This window comes from Sciurus carolinensis, chromosome 12 (assembly GCF_902686445.1).
Source record: "Sciurus carolinensis chromosome 12, mSciCar1.2, whole genome shotgun sequence".
Classification (NCBI taxonomy): domain Eukaryota; kingdom Metazoa; phylum Chordata; class Mammalia; order Rodentia; family Sciuridae; genus Sciurus; species Sciurus carolinensis.
Window position 1 is genome coordinate 82,317,737 of NC_062224.1, and position 15,160 is coordinate 82,332,896.

Sequence of the window (15,160 nt, forward strand, 5' to 3'; positions counted from 1 at the left end):
CAGTGGTGAAATGTTTCTCTTTGTCCTCCTTTTTTTCCTGTAAGTTGCTAATAAGATCTAGAGGATGGATGAGATTCAGATTTGATGAGATTTATTTTGGCACAACTATAACATAGATGGAGCTGTCTGTGGCATCATCTCTTGAGACACAGAATGTCTTGCTGTCCCTTTTTTGGTATTCATCAGTGGGTTAAGGTGGTATCAGTTGGATCCATCTGTTAGAAAGTTTCCCAGCAACCTTTCATCTAAGCCATCATGTATGACCATCACTTAGATTTTACTTTATTAGTGCAACATTGTGATTTTCTGGTTCTGTCACTCTTTCAATACTTATTTGGTATAAATCTTCCATAAAGAAAAAAATTGTCCTGGTAGTGGTGCCTGCCTGAAATCCCAGTGACTTGGGAGGCTGAGGCAGGAGGATCACAAGTTCAAGGCCAGCTTCAGTAATTTAACAAGGCCCTGGCTCAAAATTTTTAAAAAGGGGCAGGGAAGCTAGAGATGTGGCTCTGTGATAGAGCACTCCTGAGCTCAATCGCTGGTACCAAAAACAAAACAAAAAACCTCATAAATACCACTTCAGGCATTAGCCATGTTTGTTGTAAACAAGTTGGTCACTGGTTTTGAACCTTTTCAGTGGACAGCACTAGGAATTTTTTTTTAACAAATTGAGTTTAAATCCATACTTCCAATTCAAGTTCTGAGTTACATTATTATTGTTTATACATGTATCTTCTCTACCTAATTTTTCCCACATTGAAACAGCTAAAGTCCTGACCCAGAGGCTTTGGGGTGCTTGCATGTTGATGGGGGTGTAGAAGTAAAATGAGCCACTAGTCAGCTATTAACATCAGCCCGTCTGTGCTACCAAAATAGAATCTGACCCTTGGGATGCTCATTCTTCCTCCCATGGAAGAGTAGCCTTTTTCCTGCCTTTGCAGACTGGGTCAGGCCAGAACCAGAACGCAGAAGACACTGGGAATCCGTAGAGAACAGGAAGCTCAAGGGCACACAGAACCATTCCAGCATAATTTTCAGTAGTCAGGACCAGCTGAACCAGCCCACCAGGCAATCAGAGGCCTTTGTTGGTAGTAAACCACATTCTTCATAGAAACACCAATTCACTAAGAAGCATGGGAGGAGAAAAGACAGGAAGAAGGCGAAGGCGACTCTGGAAAGGAGGTGAGAAGCAGCCCAAGACATCACAATATTAAGTGAGTCCTCTCCATGTGAGGCCTCAGGAGTGCAATTTGGTCCTCGTCCTTAAGGACCCTTCATTTAGGTGGAAAGGAAAAGACATGTACAGACCTAACGTACACAGATGTGTCATCGTAAGTAGAAAATGCACAGTGTGAGTCACAGATAAAGAGTTTAGAGGATGGAAAAAGATGATTTGTGGTGGAGAGAGGAGAAGGAGCCCCTCAGCCCTCATGCTGAGCTCTGCCTGTTTCCCAGAGTGGGGATGGAGTCCTGGGTCCTAGCTTGTGGTTTGAGGCCAGGAATTTGAGAGAGGGCAGCCAGGGTGGGGTTAGGTGGGCATGCCCCCTCCTTTATACATTCCTGGACCTTCTTTCTGGCCCAGGGTGGCCCCCTGCCAGAACCAGTTACAGTGAGATGGGCATCTCAGGTTTCTTCTGCTGGAAGAGAGGACCTTGGTTTCCAGGGTCAGATTTGATTACAGTAGCCTGGCAGTTTTGACACTGTTGGCTGAAGAGCTGTTTAGTGCTCAGGCTTTTGGACATCCAACACTGTCACTAGGTCTCCACGCACATTTGGAGGCAGCTTGATATGCCCTGGTGATGGTATCACTTGACCTCAATCTGCCCCTCGCTGGAACTTGAGCTTTGACAGATGACTCTCCTGCCACGTGTACAAATGAGGGCGTTAGTAGACTATCTCTACAGAGTTAGCTCCAGAGACCCTCCAGCACTTTACAGTCCCCACTTAATGCACTCATTTCATCAAATAATGTGTGTCTACCTTCCCTGGTGCTGGACGGTCTGTGAGCCAAGACGTGGCTGCCGGCAGCTCAGATGGGGCTGTGAGGAGTAACTGCCTGTCCAGGGCGGGACCAGAATCCCACGGAGAATCGGTTTGTGTGTGCCCATGTGTGCGCATGGTACTGGTGATCAAACCCAAGGGTGCTCTACCACTGAGCTATGTCCCCAGCCCTTTTTAAAATTTTTTTGAGACAGGGTCTCACAAAGTTACCCAGACTGGCCTCCAACTTGGAATCCTCCTCCCTCAGTCTCCTGAGTCTCTGGGGCCACAGGTATGCACTACTGCACCTGCCTCTGGAGAGGACCTTGACCCAGAGAACACCACACCGGCTGGCTGGCTCTTCAGTGTTGTTGCAGTGATGTGTGAATAGCATGGAGGTGGCTGCTGTAGACTGAATGTGTCCCCCTAAATTATGTTGAAACTTAACCCCCAATATGAGGGCATTTTGGGGGTGGGGCTTTGGGAGATGATTATGTCAGGAGGGTGAAGCCCTCATGAATGGGATCAGTGCCTTTATCAAAGAGACCCAGGGAGCTCCCTCACCCCTTTTGCTAAATGACACAGTGAGAAGATGGCGTCCGTGAACCAGGACCTGAGTTCTCACCAGGCACAGAAGCTGCCGAAGCTCTGATCTTGGTCTTCCAGTCTCCAGAACTGTGAAAAATAAATGTTGGTTGTTTATAAGCCACCTGGTCTATGGTATTTTGTTGTTATAATCAAGCTGATCAAGACAGTGGGGCAGAGGTGGTTATCCTTCTTTCAGTGACAAAACTAAGGTCTGAATGGATGATGTGATTTGCCCAAGGACACACTAGCTCGGGCTATTTTTGTTCTATTATCAAGTTTTAGAAAGTAGAGGTGAGGGCATACATGAAGCCTCTGCATTATCTTTGCAACTTTTCTATAAATCTAATATCATTCCAATATTAATTTTTTTGTATTGGGGATTGAACCCAGGAATGCTTAACCACTGAGCCATATCCCCAGCCCTTTTAAAATCTTTTCTTTTGAGACAGGGTCTAGCTATGTTGCTTAGGGCCTTGCTAAGTTGCTGAGGCTGGCCTTGAACTTGTGATCCTTCTGCCTCAGCCTCCCACATCGCTGGGATTACAAGCATAAGCCACTGCTCCTGGCTAAAAAGTTATTTAAGCAGAAGAATTTTAAGAATTCCTCCTGCCTGACAAGACATGTTCAAGGTAACAGTTATTTCTAACAGTACAAGGGAGCCAGTAGGTTAGAGGAACAAAATTGGGGTCAGGGGAGGAAAACCACCACAAGGAGGATTTTTGTTTGCTTTTTGTTTTCAGTACTGGGGGTTGAACCTAGGGACTCTCCACCACTTAGCTACATACCCAGCACATTTTTATTTATTTTGAGACAGGGTCTCACTAAGTTTTCCAGGATTTCCAGCCTTGAACTTGAAATCCTCCTGCCTCCATTTCTCAAGTGGCTGGGATTATAGGTGTGGGCCACCACTCAGCTAGTAGGATGGGTTTTAAAATAGAGATAAAAAAATAATTTATTAAATGAAGCAGAGATTTTATTTTTTTTATCTGATAAACTTTTGTGTGTGTGTGGTGATGGTGGTGATACTGGGGATTGAACCCAGGGGTTCCTTACCACTGAGTTACACCGCAGCCCTTTTTAAATGATTTGAGACAGGGTCTCAGTTGCCAAGGATGTCCTCAAACTTGAAATCTTCCTGCCTGAGTCACAGGCATGGACCACAGTGTCCCGCACACATGGTCTCTTGAAAAAACATGAGCACTTCAAACAACAGCACATACATTTTCTCAGTCTTCATGCATTAGTCACAAAGAGAACCAGCAAGTCATTGGTTCTACACCCTCAGTATCCCTCATGTGGATTGTCTTGTGGTGTCCTCACTGCCACTTGTCATGGCTATCATCATCTTTCCAGGACTAGGGCAGTAACCTAGGCATTTCCATTCTGTAGGCTCCACCCATTCCTCCACTGGGTCCAGGCTGTACTGCAGCCTGAGTTACCTTGCCAAAGCATTGAGCTGATTGTACTATGCTCAGCCTGGAGCAGGACTCTTGGGAGACTCCTACTTCTGCACAGGGCAAGCAAGCTAGCTCCTCCACATACAGCTTGGTTCAATTTTTATTGCCCACAGCCCCTGCTCCCTCAGCCTCTCAAACACTGCTTTAGCAGTAAGGAGCTGCTTCCACCATTCAAGCAAATTTTGCCCCTTGGAGCTTCAGTGCATTTGCATTTGGTGTGTTCCCTTCAGGGAAATCTCTCTACCTCCTCTGCCCACTAAAGTTGCATTTATTTTCCAATCTTTAAACATCTCCTTCTCTGGTTCTCTGAAGTTGATCATTCCCTCCTCAGTCTTTCCATAGCATACTTCTATTGTGGTGCCCATGTACATTAGGCAGAATTATATTTGAATTATCTTTTAATTCTATGAGTATTTATTAACCAAACACCATGTGCCAGGGCTGTGACAGGGTGAAGACACAGATGCCATCCCTGCCTTCTTGGATATCCCTGATGAAAGGAGGTCAGCGATACACAGATGCAATTACAGAGTGGGAGATGGTGTTGTGATGGGCGGTACAGGGTTGGAGAAGTGCATGAATGGGGGACCCTGGCCCATTCTGAGATGGGGGCCCGTGGAGGGATCAGAGAAGGTTTCCTAGAAGAAGTCATGTTAAAATGAGATCTGAAGCCCACATATGAATTTGCAATCTGTTCCTGCACTAAGATCTTCCAGGGCAAAGCTGTATCTTAATCTTTTTTGCTCCAAACCTAGCTCTGTATTTACACCTACTACCCAATATGCTCTCAATATACTGGCTTGCTTGGTTAAATGCTTTATTGAGCAAACAAAATGAGCAGGCAGGTAAAATGCTGAACCAGTGGGCAACCTCAGCTCAACAGGCCTGATATCAGATGGCTGAACTGAAGATGGCTGTGTTTGCCTTTGGATACCACGTAGTTTATTGCAATTTTTTCATTATGTTTAGATTCACTTTAGTAACACAGTACCCACTCCTTATCATGGGGAATACATCCCAAGACCCCTAATGGATGCCTGAAACTTCAGTTAGTACTGAGCCCTATATAGTACTTATGTTTTTTTTTTTCTATACACACACACCTATGAAAAAATTTAATTTATTAATTAGGCAACGTAAGAAATTGTGTTCATCAGCTTTTCATTGCTGTGACCAAAATACCTGACAAGAACAATTTAGAGGAGAGTTTATGTTGGCTCCTGGGTTCAGTCCATGGTTGGCCAGCTTCGCTCTCTGGGCCTGAGGTGAGGTGTACATGCAGAAGGGCATGGCGGAGGAGAGCTGCTCACCCATGGGAGCCAGGAAGCAGAGAAGAGGAGCCAGTTTGGGTTACCTACCGTCTCTAGTCACGCCCCACCTGTCTACAGTTACCACTCAATTATTAATCTGTCAAATATACTAATCCTCTGGTTGGGTTACAGTTCTTAGAACCTAATCCTTTCACCTCTGAATATTCCTACACTGTTTATTGGAGAAGACCTCGTATCCAAGCCACAACATTCCACCTCTGGCTCCCAGAATCTCATGTCCATCTCACAATGCAGAGTGCGCTAAGTCCATCTCCACTAGTCCGCGTAGTCTTAATAGCTTCAGCATTGCCCAAAAGTCCAAGTCCAAAGTCTCCTCTAAGACTCAAGTTAAACTCTTAGCTGTGAGCCCCTGTGAAAATCAAACTCAAGTCACATGCATCCAATATATAATGGCACAGAGTAAACATTCCCATTCCAAAAGATAGAAATAGGGGCAAAGAAAGTAAAGACAGGACCAAAGCAAAACCAGAATCTGGCAGGGCAAACAAGTCCTGTAGCTCCATGTCCAACCTCTGGGGCACACGGCAGTGAGATGTTCTCCCAAAAGGCTTGTGTAGCCCTGCTTCTTGATCTTGTCAGTTGCAGCCCATATAGCTTCTCTCTTAGCCTGGCTCTGCCTGCAGCCAGCAGCTTTCCTCAGCAGACATTCCATGTTCTGGTATCTTTCAATCCCAGGGGTCTCCATTCCAGCTTTGGCTTCACCTTCAAAGCTTTATGCATCACCTTCTCATGGTGCCTACAAGGATTCAAACTCTGTTACACTGCCTGGCTTCCCAGGCCTTGCTATGAAATCTCAGTGGAAGGTTCCATAACCCCAGCATCCTGTATTCCTGCAGAACCAGCACTATATGAACAATGCCAAGGTCTGCCACAGATCCAGTGTTAGCCAGTTTCCCTCGGACCATGGCTACTGCCGCCTTTGAATATCTGGGAAACTGAGCATGGTGAGCAAATCCTGGGGAAACACCCTCCTAGGCATCCCTGGGTGGGCACTGTGCCCCCTTGGTCTATTCTTAAGGAGTTTTCACTTTTACCCTCTTGAGCCTGTGATGGGTGTGATCTTGCTGATTCCTGAGATGCCCTCAGGGCACATTTCCTATTGTCGCTTTACAAAGTACTTAGCTTTTTTCTTTTTTTGCTTTTAAAATTTGCTTTATTAACTTCACAATATAATAATGAGCATCTTCCCATGCAATATGTAAAGCTACCCTGCTGTGACAGAAGTTTACAAACTGGGTCAAACACACAACATCCAACTAGAAGCTGGTACCGGGAGACCCACAAGATACAAGTAACATCAAAAGGTTCACAACAAAAGTTCATCACGAATACGTAAGTTTAAGAAGCAGGGGTTTCTCTCTTAACTTCAAGGAAAGCATCAGGATTCAGGGAAGAAGGCAAAATTCATCATGACGGTCATGGTGAGTGGGTCAGTGTTAACTGCACGCAGGCTATGACTCAACTGCCTTGCCCTCAGCTTTTCCATGAGCTGTCTCACCTCCTCCCAAACCTTTCCATACTCTCTTCTCTCATCCTTGCCTGTGGCTCTCCTAGCCTGTGCATCAAGTCCCATCTACAGTGCAGGATGGGCTGCCTGACACACAACCGCCTATGATTTCCTCTAGGCACAAAGTATTCACCAGTTTCCAAAGGGAGGGCCAAGGGCTCCCTTTTATTAGCATCTTGCTCCTTTTCACCTTCGTCTTCATTTTCCTGATGGTTGTTTTCCACACTGAGATTTTTTAAACGCTTGTTTTTCTTTGGACTCCATTACTCCTTGGCCTATCTTTGTGGTCTCCTCCTGCTCCTTCTTGCCACCGGGTACACCACCAAGACTCTATCCACAGACCTGCTCCTCCAGCACCCCTACTTTTCTGGTCATTTTTCTTCAAAGGCAGTCATCTCTTTAACAACCACACCTTCCTCGGTTCAGTTTTACACAGGCTTCTTCGGCAGCCAAACTGCAAGTCTTTCAAATCTTCCTTCTTGGCTTTCTGTTCCCAATTATCAGAGCAAATCTGGCTAAAAGCTTCCAGCAGTACCCATGTTACCACCTGAATGCTGTGCTGCCTTGAAATTTCCTCCACCAGATAAATTAGTCCATTGCCTTTAAATTCTGTCTCATGGAAATTCTCAGGACATAGAAAAAGTGTAGACAAGTTCTTTGCTAGAATGTGACATGAATGGCTTCTAGTTCAATTTCAAATGGAGTCTCATGAGCACAGTCCTTATTATCTGCATTCTTATTAGCATCCTGGTCTTCTGAGTTCTCTCCAGAATCACCCATTAAGCTCCATTTATAACATTCTAAAGTTTTTCCAACCTGAATCTCCAAACTCCTCTCATAAACCAGTTCCAAAGGTTTTTCAACCACATGGTCAGTTACTTCTCAGTACCAATCTCTGTGTCTGTCAGATTTTTGTCATTGTGACCGAAATACCCAATGAGAATAACTTAGAAGAGAAAAAATATCTTTTGGCTCATAGTTTCAGAGGTTCAGTTCATGTTTGGCCAACTGCATTGCTCTGGGCCCAAGATGAGGCAGAACATCATGGCAGAAGGGCCTGGTAGAGGAAAGTTGCTCACCTCATGGTAGCAAGGAAGTAGAGAGAAGGAGGAGCCAGGGGATAAGATATAATCTCAAGGGCTTGCCCTCAGTGATCTACCACCTCTGGTCATGTCCTAACTGCCTGTAGTTAGTCCCCAGATAGCCCATTTAAATTATTAATCCATCAAATGTACCAATCCACAGTACTCAGAACCTAATAATTTTACCTCTGAACATTCCTGCATTGTCTACCACATGACCTCATTTCCAAACTATGACAGAGATTAACAATGAGAATAAAATAGAACAATTTTAACATTATACTATAATAAACATCATAGGAATGTAGTCTCAACTGCCACGGGTGGGTAGTGTATACATTGTGGACACTCTGTACAAGGGATGATTTGTGTCTCACGAAGGACGGAATAGGAAGGCACAACATTTCATCACACTACTCAGAACAGACATTATAAACTTATGGATTATTTATTTGTGGAATATTTCATTAATATTTTTGAATTGTGATTGACCATGGGTAATGGGCCACAGAAAGTGAAACCATGGATAAGAAAGAACTGTTTTACTGTCTGAGTAGTCTGGTTTTATATTTTTAAATGAGTTTTGGTTTTTGTTTCAGTATATTTTAGAATTATATAATATATGAACCACTATGAATTATATGGCATATTTTTTCTTCAAATATATTAAAATTTTTCTTAATGTGAAAAAAGGAAAAAAAGTTGTGAAGGGCTGTGGAAAGAAATTGTAGGGGAATGGGCAGAAGGATAGGGAAATAAGTACAGTCAGGTACCAAGGATGACCTTGCCTTTATGTTCAGGAGTTCAGAGAATTTACCTGTTGGACAGCTCTCTTGGTCACAACCAGGGCCAGACCTTTTGTGTGACAATCATCTACCTCTAAGAGTATGATAGTTAATTCTGTGTGTCAACTTGACTGGGCAATGCGTGCCCAGATATTTGGTCAAACATTATTCTGGGTGTTTCAGCGAGGGTGTTTTTAGACGATATTAACATTTATATTGTTGGCTGAGTTAAACAGACCGCCTTCCCTGATGTGAGTGGGCATTATCTGAACAGTTAAAGGCCCAAAAGAAAAACAAACCGACAACTGATCATTTCCTTAAAAGGAGGGAATACCTCCAATCTGACTGCCTTCAGACTGGGATACTGGCTTTTTCCTGGGTCTTGAGCTGCCGCCTCCATTGGAACTACACCAACAGCTGTCCTGGGGCCTTGGCTTCCTGACCACCTTGCAGATCCTGGGATTTGTCGATCTCTGTAATGGTGTTACCTAGTTCTTTATAGTAAATCTCTTTACCCACATGCATCCTATTTGTTCTGCTTCTCTGGAGAACCCTGATTAATACCATGTGATAGTGCCACAATGAGAGGCATGGGGTTAGGAGGTGCACAGGGGGCCCCTAGATGTATTTACTAACACCAAATAAATCACCAACCCACAGGGGCCAGGACTGGGGATCAGCCCCCCTCAGTTTGCAGATGAGGAAAAAGAAGGTCCAAGAAGAGCAAGAAGAAAGATTTCCACCAAACTCACCTCTTTGCTGAAACTTAGAATCCCCTTAATTGGACACTATAATTAGAAATAAGACTTCTAATTATCCCTGGGAAAAATATTCCTGGGAAAATAATGCACTGACATGACTTCATATGAAAATTATAAACAACTGGATGAAATGTTTTCCAAAGAGAGAAAAAAAAAAAAATCCGCTTTTTAATGATACGGAGTCTTGCTATGTTGCCCAAGCCTGTCTCAGACTCCTGGATTTAAGAACTCCTCCTGTCTCTGAATTTCAAGTAGCTAGGATTATAGGCATGAACTTCACCCAGGTGAAGAGCAGTTTTGGTGGGGGGAGGGGATCATGGGGATGGAACCCAGGGGCACTCTACCACTGTGCTGTATCTCCAGTGCTTTTTTCTTTTCTTTTCTTTTTTGAGAAGTGTTAAATATTCTTTATTTAATATTATACATACGTCACACTAAAATGCCTTTCCATAAGAAAAAGACAGCATTTGAGATACAGGGAATTCTAATTAAATTGGCATGGTCAACAAAAATATAGACACTGCTTCCTTATCTTCAACCATTGCCTTTAATAGGCTAACAAACACAAATTGAAACACATGTGAATCATGCTTGGTTCTTAGAGTGAAGGGATTTCCCCCATATTTAAACATATTCACATAATTAGTTATACAAACCAGTTTTGAGATGTCATTCACCATTTTTTGAAATGCTGAATATTACTAATTAAATCCAACCATAACTTTAAAAAGGGGAAAGTGATAGAATTTACTGAAGTGGGAGTATAACCAAAATATTAATTTAACTACAAGTCAATTTTACTTATATCAGGACTGTCCAACAAAAATAATTTTGTCAGTCATTCATGATCTGAATTCTGGTGTATCACATCACTTAAATTATGGTGCACATAAAAAAACCATGAGACATTTGTTTGGTAATAAATAAGGCAGTGGCTATTACTCATTAGTAGCTTTTTTGGGGTAAGCTATTAAGTCTGCCCTTTCTCCCTTCTTAATGCCAGCGAAGATGATTGTTGTTCCAGGGATGTACTTTTTGGGATTCTCCAAATACTCCATCAGTGTGTCCTCTCCCCAGGTGATGCCCTTGTTCTTGTTGACATCTGTGTAAGAGAATCCCGCAGCCTGACCTGTCTTCCGCCCAAACAGTCCATGGAGATTTGGCCCAGTCTTGTGTTTGCCTCCCTTTTCCACAGTGTGGCACTGGGCACACTTCTGAACAAAGATCTTCTTGCCTTTCTCAACATCACCCATTTTTAATTCGTTTTTTCGTCCCTAGTGCAAAGAAGTTTCCTGCTCAGAAGCCGGATGTCCCACTCTCTCGCTTTTTTCATTTTTTGAGAGAGGGTCTCACTAAGTGGCTGAAGCTGGCCTCAAGTTTGTGATCCTCCTGCCTCAACCTTCCAAGCTGCTGCAACTATAGGCATGTGAAAAGCAATGTTTGATGAGGGAAGGCAGGAAGGGGCACAGGGTAGTCCCTACTCTCTTAGATAGTCCTATCAGTGAGTTTCAGAGATGTGCAGAAGCACACTGTACACAGTGTAGTTTGGTTCCAAAATGAAGAAGAAAGAGGCAGTAGGGACAATGGAAGACTGGGACTCCAGGAGCAGAGGAGCCCTACAATCTCACCTCCTGTGACCAGCCCAGACCACAGTAGTACCTGTTATGCTAGAAGTTACGCTGGACACATCTAGGGGGATGGATGGCTGAAGCTGGCCCAATCCTTAATTCTAAAGAGCTCATAGAAAATTTCTGAAAATACAGACTTCTAGCAGTACCATTTGCTTCATTTTAAAAAGAGTATTTTGGCCGGGCACAGAGGAACACACCCGTCATACCAAAGACTCAGGAGGTTGAAGCAGGAGGATTGAGAATTTGAGATCAGTTTCAGCAATTTAGTGAGCTCCTGTCTCAAAATGAAAAATTAAAAGAACTGGGACTGTAGCTCAGTGCTAGAACGCTTACTTAGCAAATCTGAGACCCTGGGTTCACTCCCCAGTGCTACAAAATTTTCTTCAAGTGACAGTTTTCTGTATGCAGCCCCTTCCTGGTTACAGTGAGGTGTGTTGTATGTACAGTGGGCAGGCAGCAAAGTGTTCAGAGCAGCAAGGCCACCCTTAATTTGGAATCTTATGTGTCACTCTGTTTTGTCTTGTTCTGGTACTGGGGATTGAACCCAAGGGTGCTCTACCACTGAGCTACATCCCCAGTCCTTTTTTATGTTTTATTTTGAGACAGGGTCTTATTAAGTTGCTCAGGCTGACTTCGAACTTGTGATCCTTCTGCCCCAGCCTCCTGAGTCCCTGGGGATTATAGGCTTTTTTTTTTTTTTTTTTTTTTTGCTTTTTGCCTGTATAAACCTTATGATTGAGTGTTCATTTGAGGCCAGTAGCTTGCAAGAGAAAACTATGTTCTGCTTGATCTGGCCATTATTGTCTTTGTCCTTCCTGTTTAGAGCAAGGACAATGGGCAAGATGGTGAAGGTACTTGAATGGGTGGAGGAAATGAAAATGCTGTTTGGTTTGGCAAACACACACCTCGGGACATAAGAGCTGTCTTCAGTTAAAAGGGCTGTCACAGGGAGGACGGAAAGGAGGCGTTGAGTTCTCCAGAGATCAGAACGGGACTGGGAGAGCTTACAGGAATCCAGACGTTGGCAGTCACAAGGTACAGGACTCTGCACTGGAGGAAGTGAAACACAAGCTGGAAGGTACCTGGAGCACAGTTGTGAAGATCAAGCATTGAGGGATTATTGGTCTACATTATCTAAAGCACCTTCTCACCCTGAGATTCTGACATGAGGCTGTGTATGGCAGTCTACTGCCACGTAGAGCGGGGCCGGAAGAGGTTGAAAGAACCAAACTATTGGTCTGTGGCATACAAAGCAAAAGCTAAGGTCCTCAGCCTGAGTTCACAAGTGGCTGTGATTCCAAGAATGTCACATGGGCGATAAGAAGTCTACACTTTTCTTCCTCTTCTGTTAGAATACAGAAGACATGGTGATAACATACTGTTTGCAGAACTAGGAAAGTAATCATGGAAGGGGTGATTTCTTATCACCTGTGCATGTTTCCAAAAAACTGAGGCAGAAGACAGGTATGCCATAAAAGTGAGTCTGGAATATTATTTAGCCTAGAGAAGGAAGGGAATTATTTTTTCTTAATCTTTGTATACTAAACCACAGTTTGTTTTCTTTTTTTTTAAACTTACACATAAAAACTATACATACATATGGGGTAAGGAAAGAAATTCTGACACTCGCCACCGGTGGATGAATCTTGAGGACATTACGCTAAGTAAAATAAGCCAGGCACAAAATGACAAATACTGTATGATTCCACTGACACAAGTGACCGTTTAACTACTATGCAGAGTATTCAAATTTGTCAAGACAGAAAATAGAAGAGTGGTTTCCAGGGACTGGGAGAAAGGGGAATGCAGAGTTGTCGTTTAAAGGATATAGAGTTTCAGACGTGCAAGATGGAGCTCTGGAAATGGATGGTGGTGATAATGGCACGACAGAGTGAATACACTTGGTGCCACTGAACTGTTACTATGGGGACTGGGGATGTGGCTCAGTGTACAGAAGCACTTGCCTTAGCATGTGTGGCCCTGGGTTCAAACTCCAGCACTACCAAAAATAAATGGTTACGATGTTATTTTGGTTGGGTGTGGATTACATGCCTGTAATCCCAACAACCCAGAAGGCTGAAGCAGAAGAATCATAAATTTGGGGCCAGTCTCAGCTTTAGGGAGGCTCTGTCCCAAAATTAAAAATAAAAAGGGCTGGGAATGTGGCTCAGTGGTTAAGTGCCCCTGGGTTCAATCCCTGGTACCAAAAAAAAGTTACATTTTCATTTGTGTATTTTACCACAATTAAAAAAAAAGTGAATCAGCTGGGCATGATGGCACATGCTTGTAATCCCAGCAGCTTGGGAGCTGAGGCAGGAGGATTGCAAATTCAAAGCTAATTTCAGCAACCTAGTGAGACTCTTAAGCAACTTAGCAGGATGGTGTCTCGAAACATACAAAAGGGCTGGGGATGAGGCTCAGTGGTTAAGAGCCCAAGAGCCCCTGGGTTTAATACCTGGTATCAAAAAAAAAAAAAAAAAAAGCAAAGTGAATCACCTTGTGTCCTGAGAGTCCTAGTCTACTTAACGCTAACAGCTATTTTCTTTCTTTTTTTATTTAAAAAAATTTTCTTTTCATACATATATATAGGGGGTAATAATGTCATCTCACTCTACCATTCTTCCCATCCCCCACTACCCCGTCCCTCCCCTCACGCCCCCTGCATAATCCAAAATTCCTTCATTCTTCCCTACCCACCCCCCTCTGCAGATCAGCGTCCACTTATCAGAGAAAACATTTGACCTTTAGATTTTGGGGATTGGCATATTTCACTTAGCATGATATTCTCTAGTTCCACCCCATTTACCTGCAAATGCCATAATTTCATTCTTCTTTAAGGTTGAGTAATATTCCATTGAGTATATATACCATATTTTCTTTATCCATTCATCTGTCGAAGGGCATCTGGGTAGGTTTCATAGTTTAGCTATTGTGAATTGAGCTGCTATAAACATTGATGTGGTTGCGGCACTGTAGTATGCTGACTTTAAGCCCTTTGGGCAAACAGCAAATTTCTCATTCATCATTCCAAACATTTCCTATGTATCTGCATGCATATATTTGCATATGTATACACAAATTTGCCCATTAAAATTCACATTATGCACAACTTGCTTTTTTTTCATGTAGTGCGTGTTTTAAAGGTATTCTTATGAAGCAAACTTTTGTGTGTGGGGTTGGTATTGGGGATTTAGCTCAGGGGTGCTCTACCACTGAGCTATACCCCTAGTGTTTTTTGTTTTTGAGACAGGGTCTAAGTTGCTGAGGATGGGCTTAAACTTGTGATCCTCCTGCCTCGACCTCAATCACAGGATTATAGGTATATGCCACCATGCCTGGCTAGCAGTATATATTCTTAAGGGCTGAAAATATTACAGATGGATCATATTTTAAAAAATTGACCATTGTTGGTAGAAATTTAGATTATTTCCACTTTTTGAAATGAATACTCTTTATCCTTCTGTATACCTATGTGAATGCATCTCTAAAAGTATAATCACTGAGCTAGAATATATGTGCATTTTTTAATTTTGGTAAGTCACTGGGCCTCCAAAGACAGCAATAGTTTATGAGAGCGAGGGGCCGGAAGGATGTCTACAGCAGGAATGGGAGGAGTAATGAAGCAGGTGGTAGGCACTCAGGGTTTGCTTCCTAGCGGAAGTCACCACCGAACAGTGACAAAAAGGCAGGAAGTCAAAAGGCGCATTTGAAGAATTGTGAGGATCTCATCTCCCCAAACACTGAGAATTAAACTCTAAAATTGGTGCATATGGGGCGAGCTTATACAGAGCTTGACTGTCTTCTGGTAAGAAGCAGGAAAAGGTGACAGTTCGGCTGGAATTTAGGAGATTGTTTTAAGACAGCTAAAGAGAACATGTCTGCAGAAGGGAGATGGTCAGTAATAAACAGAGAGGGGACTTAGAAGAGGAAGGTGTTGGGGGTGACTCGCCCCACATTGTTCAGAAGGGGCTGTCTTGCTGCGACACCCTGCTGTGCAGCTGGCGCACTGAGTTATTACAGAACACTTAACTCATCCAA

At 43.3% G+C, this 15,160-nt stretch overlaps 1 protein-coding gene and 1 pseudogene across 1 annotated transcript; both read right to left on the reverse strand.

Moving 5' to 3' along the window:
- Window positions 1-6,741: 6,741 nt before the first annotated feature.
- On the reverse strand, window positions 6,742-7,238 carry LOC124961414 (protein BEX1-like; annotated as a pseudogene).
- Window positions 7,239-10,212: 2,974 nt separating this feature from the next.
- Window positions 10,213-10,778, reverse strand: LOC124961943 (cytochrome c, somatic-like). The gene has a single exon (XM_047520994.1). The coding sequence runs from the start codon at window positions 10,742-10,744 to the stop codon at window positions 10,430-10,432; it is 315 nt and encodes a 104-aa protein (XP_047376950.1). The 5' UTR covers window positions 10,745-10,778; the 3' UTR covers window positions 10,213-10,429.
- Between the last annotated feature and the right edge of the window lie 4,382 nt (window positions 10,779-15,160).

Excerpts from the sequence above, each read along its gene's own strand:
- LOC124961943 (XM_047520994.1), bottom strand. The coding sequence starts at position 10,744 with ATGGGTGATGTTGAGAAAGGCAAGAAGATCTTTGTTCAGAAGTGTGCC.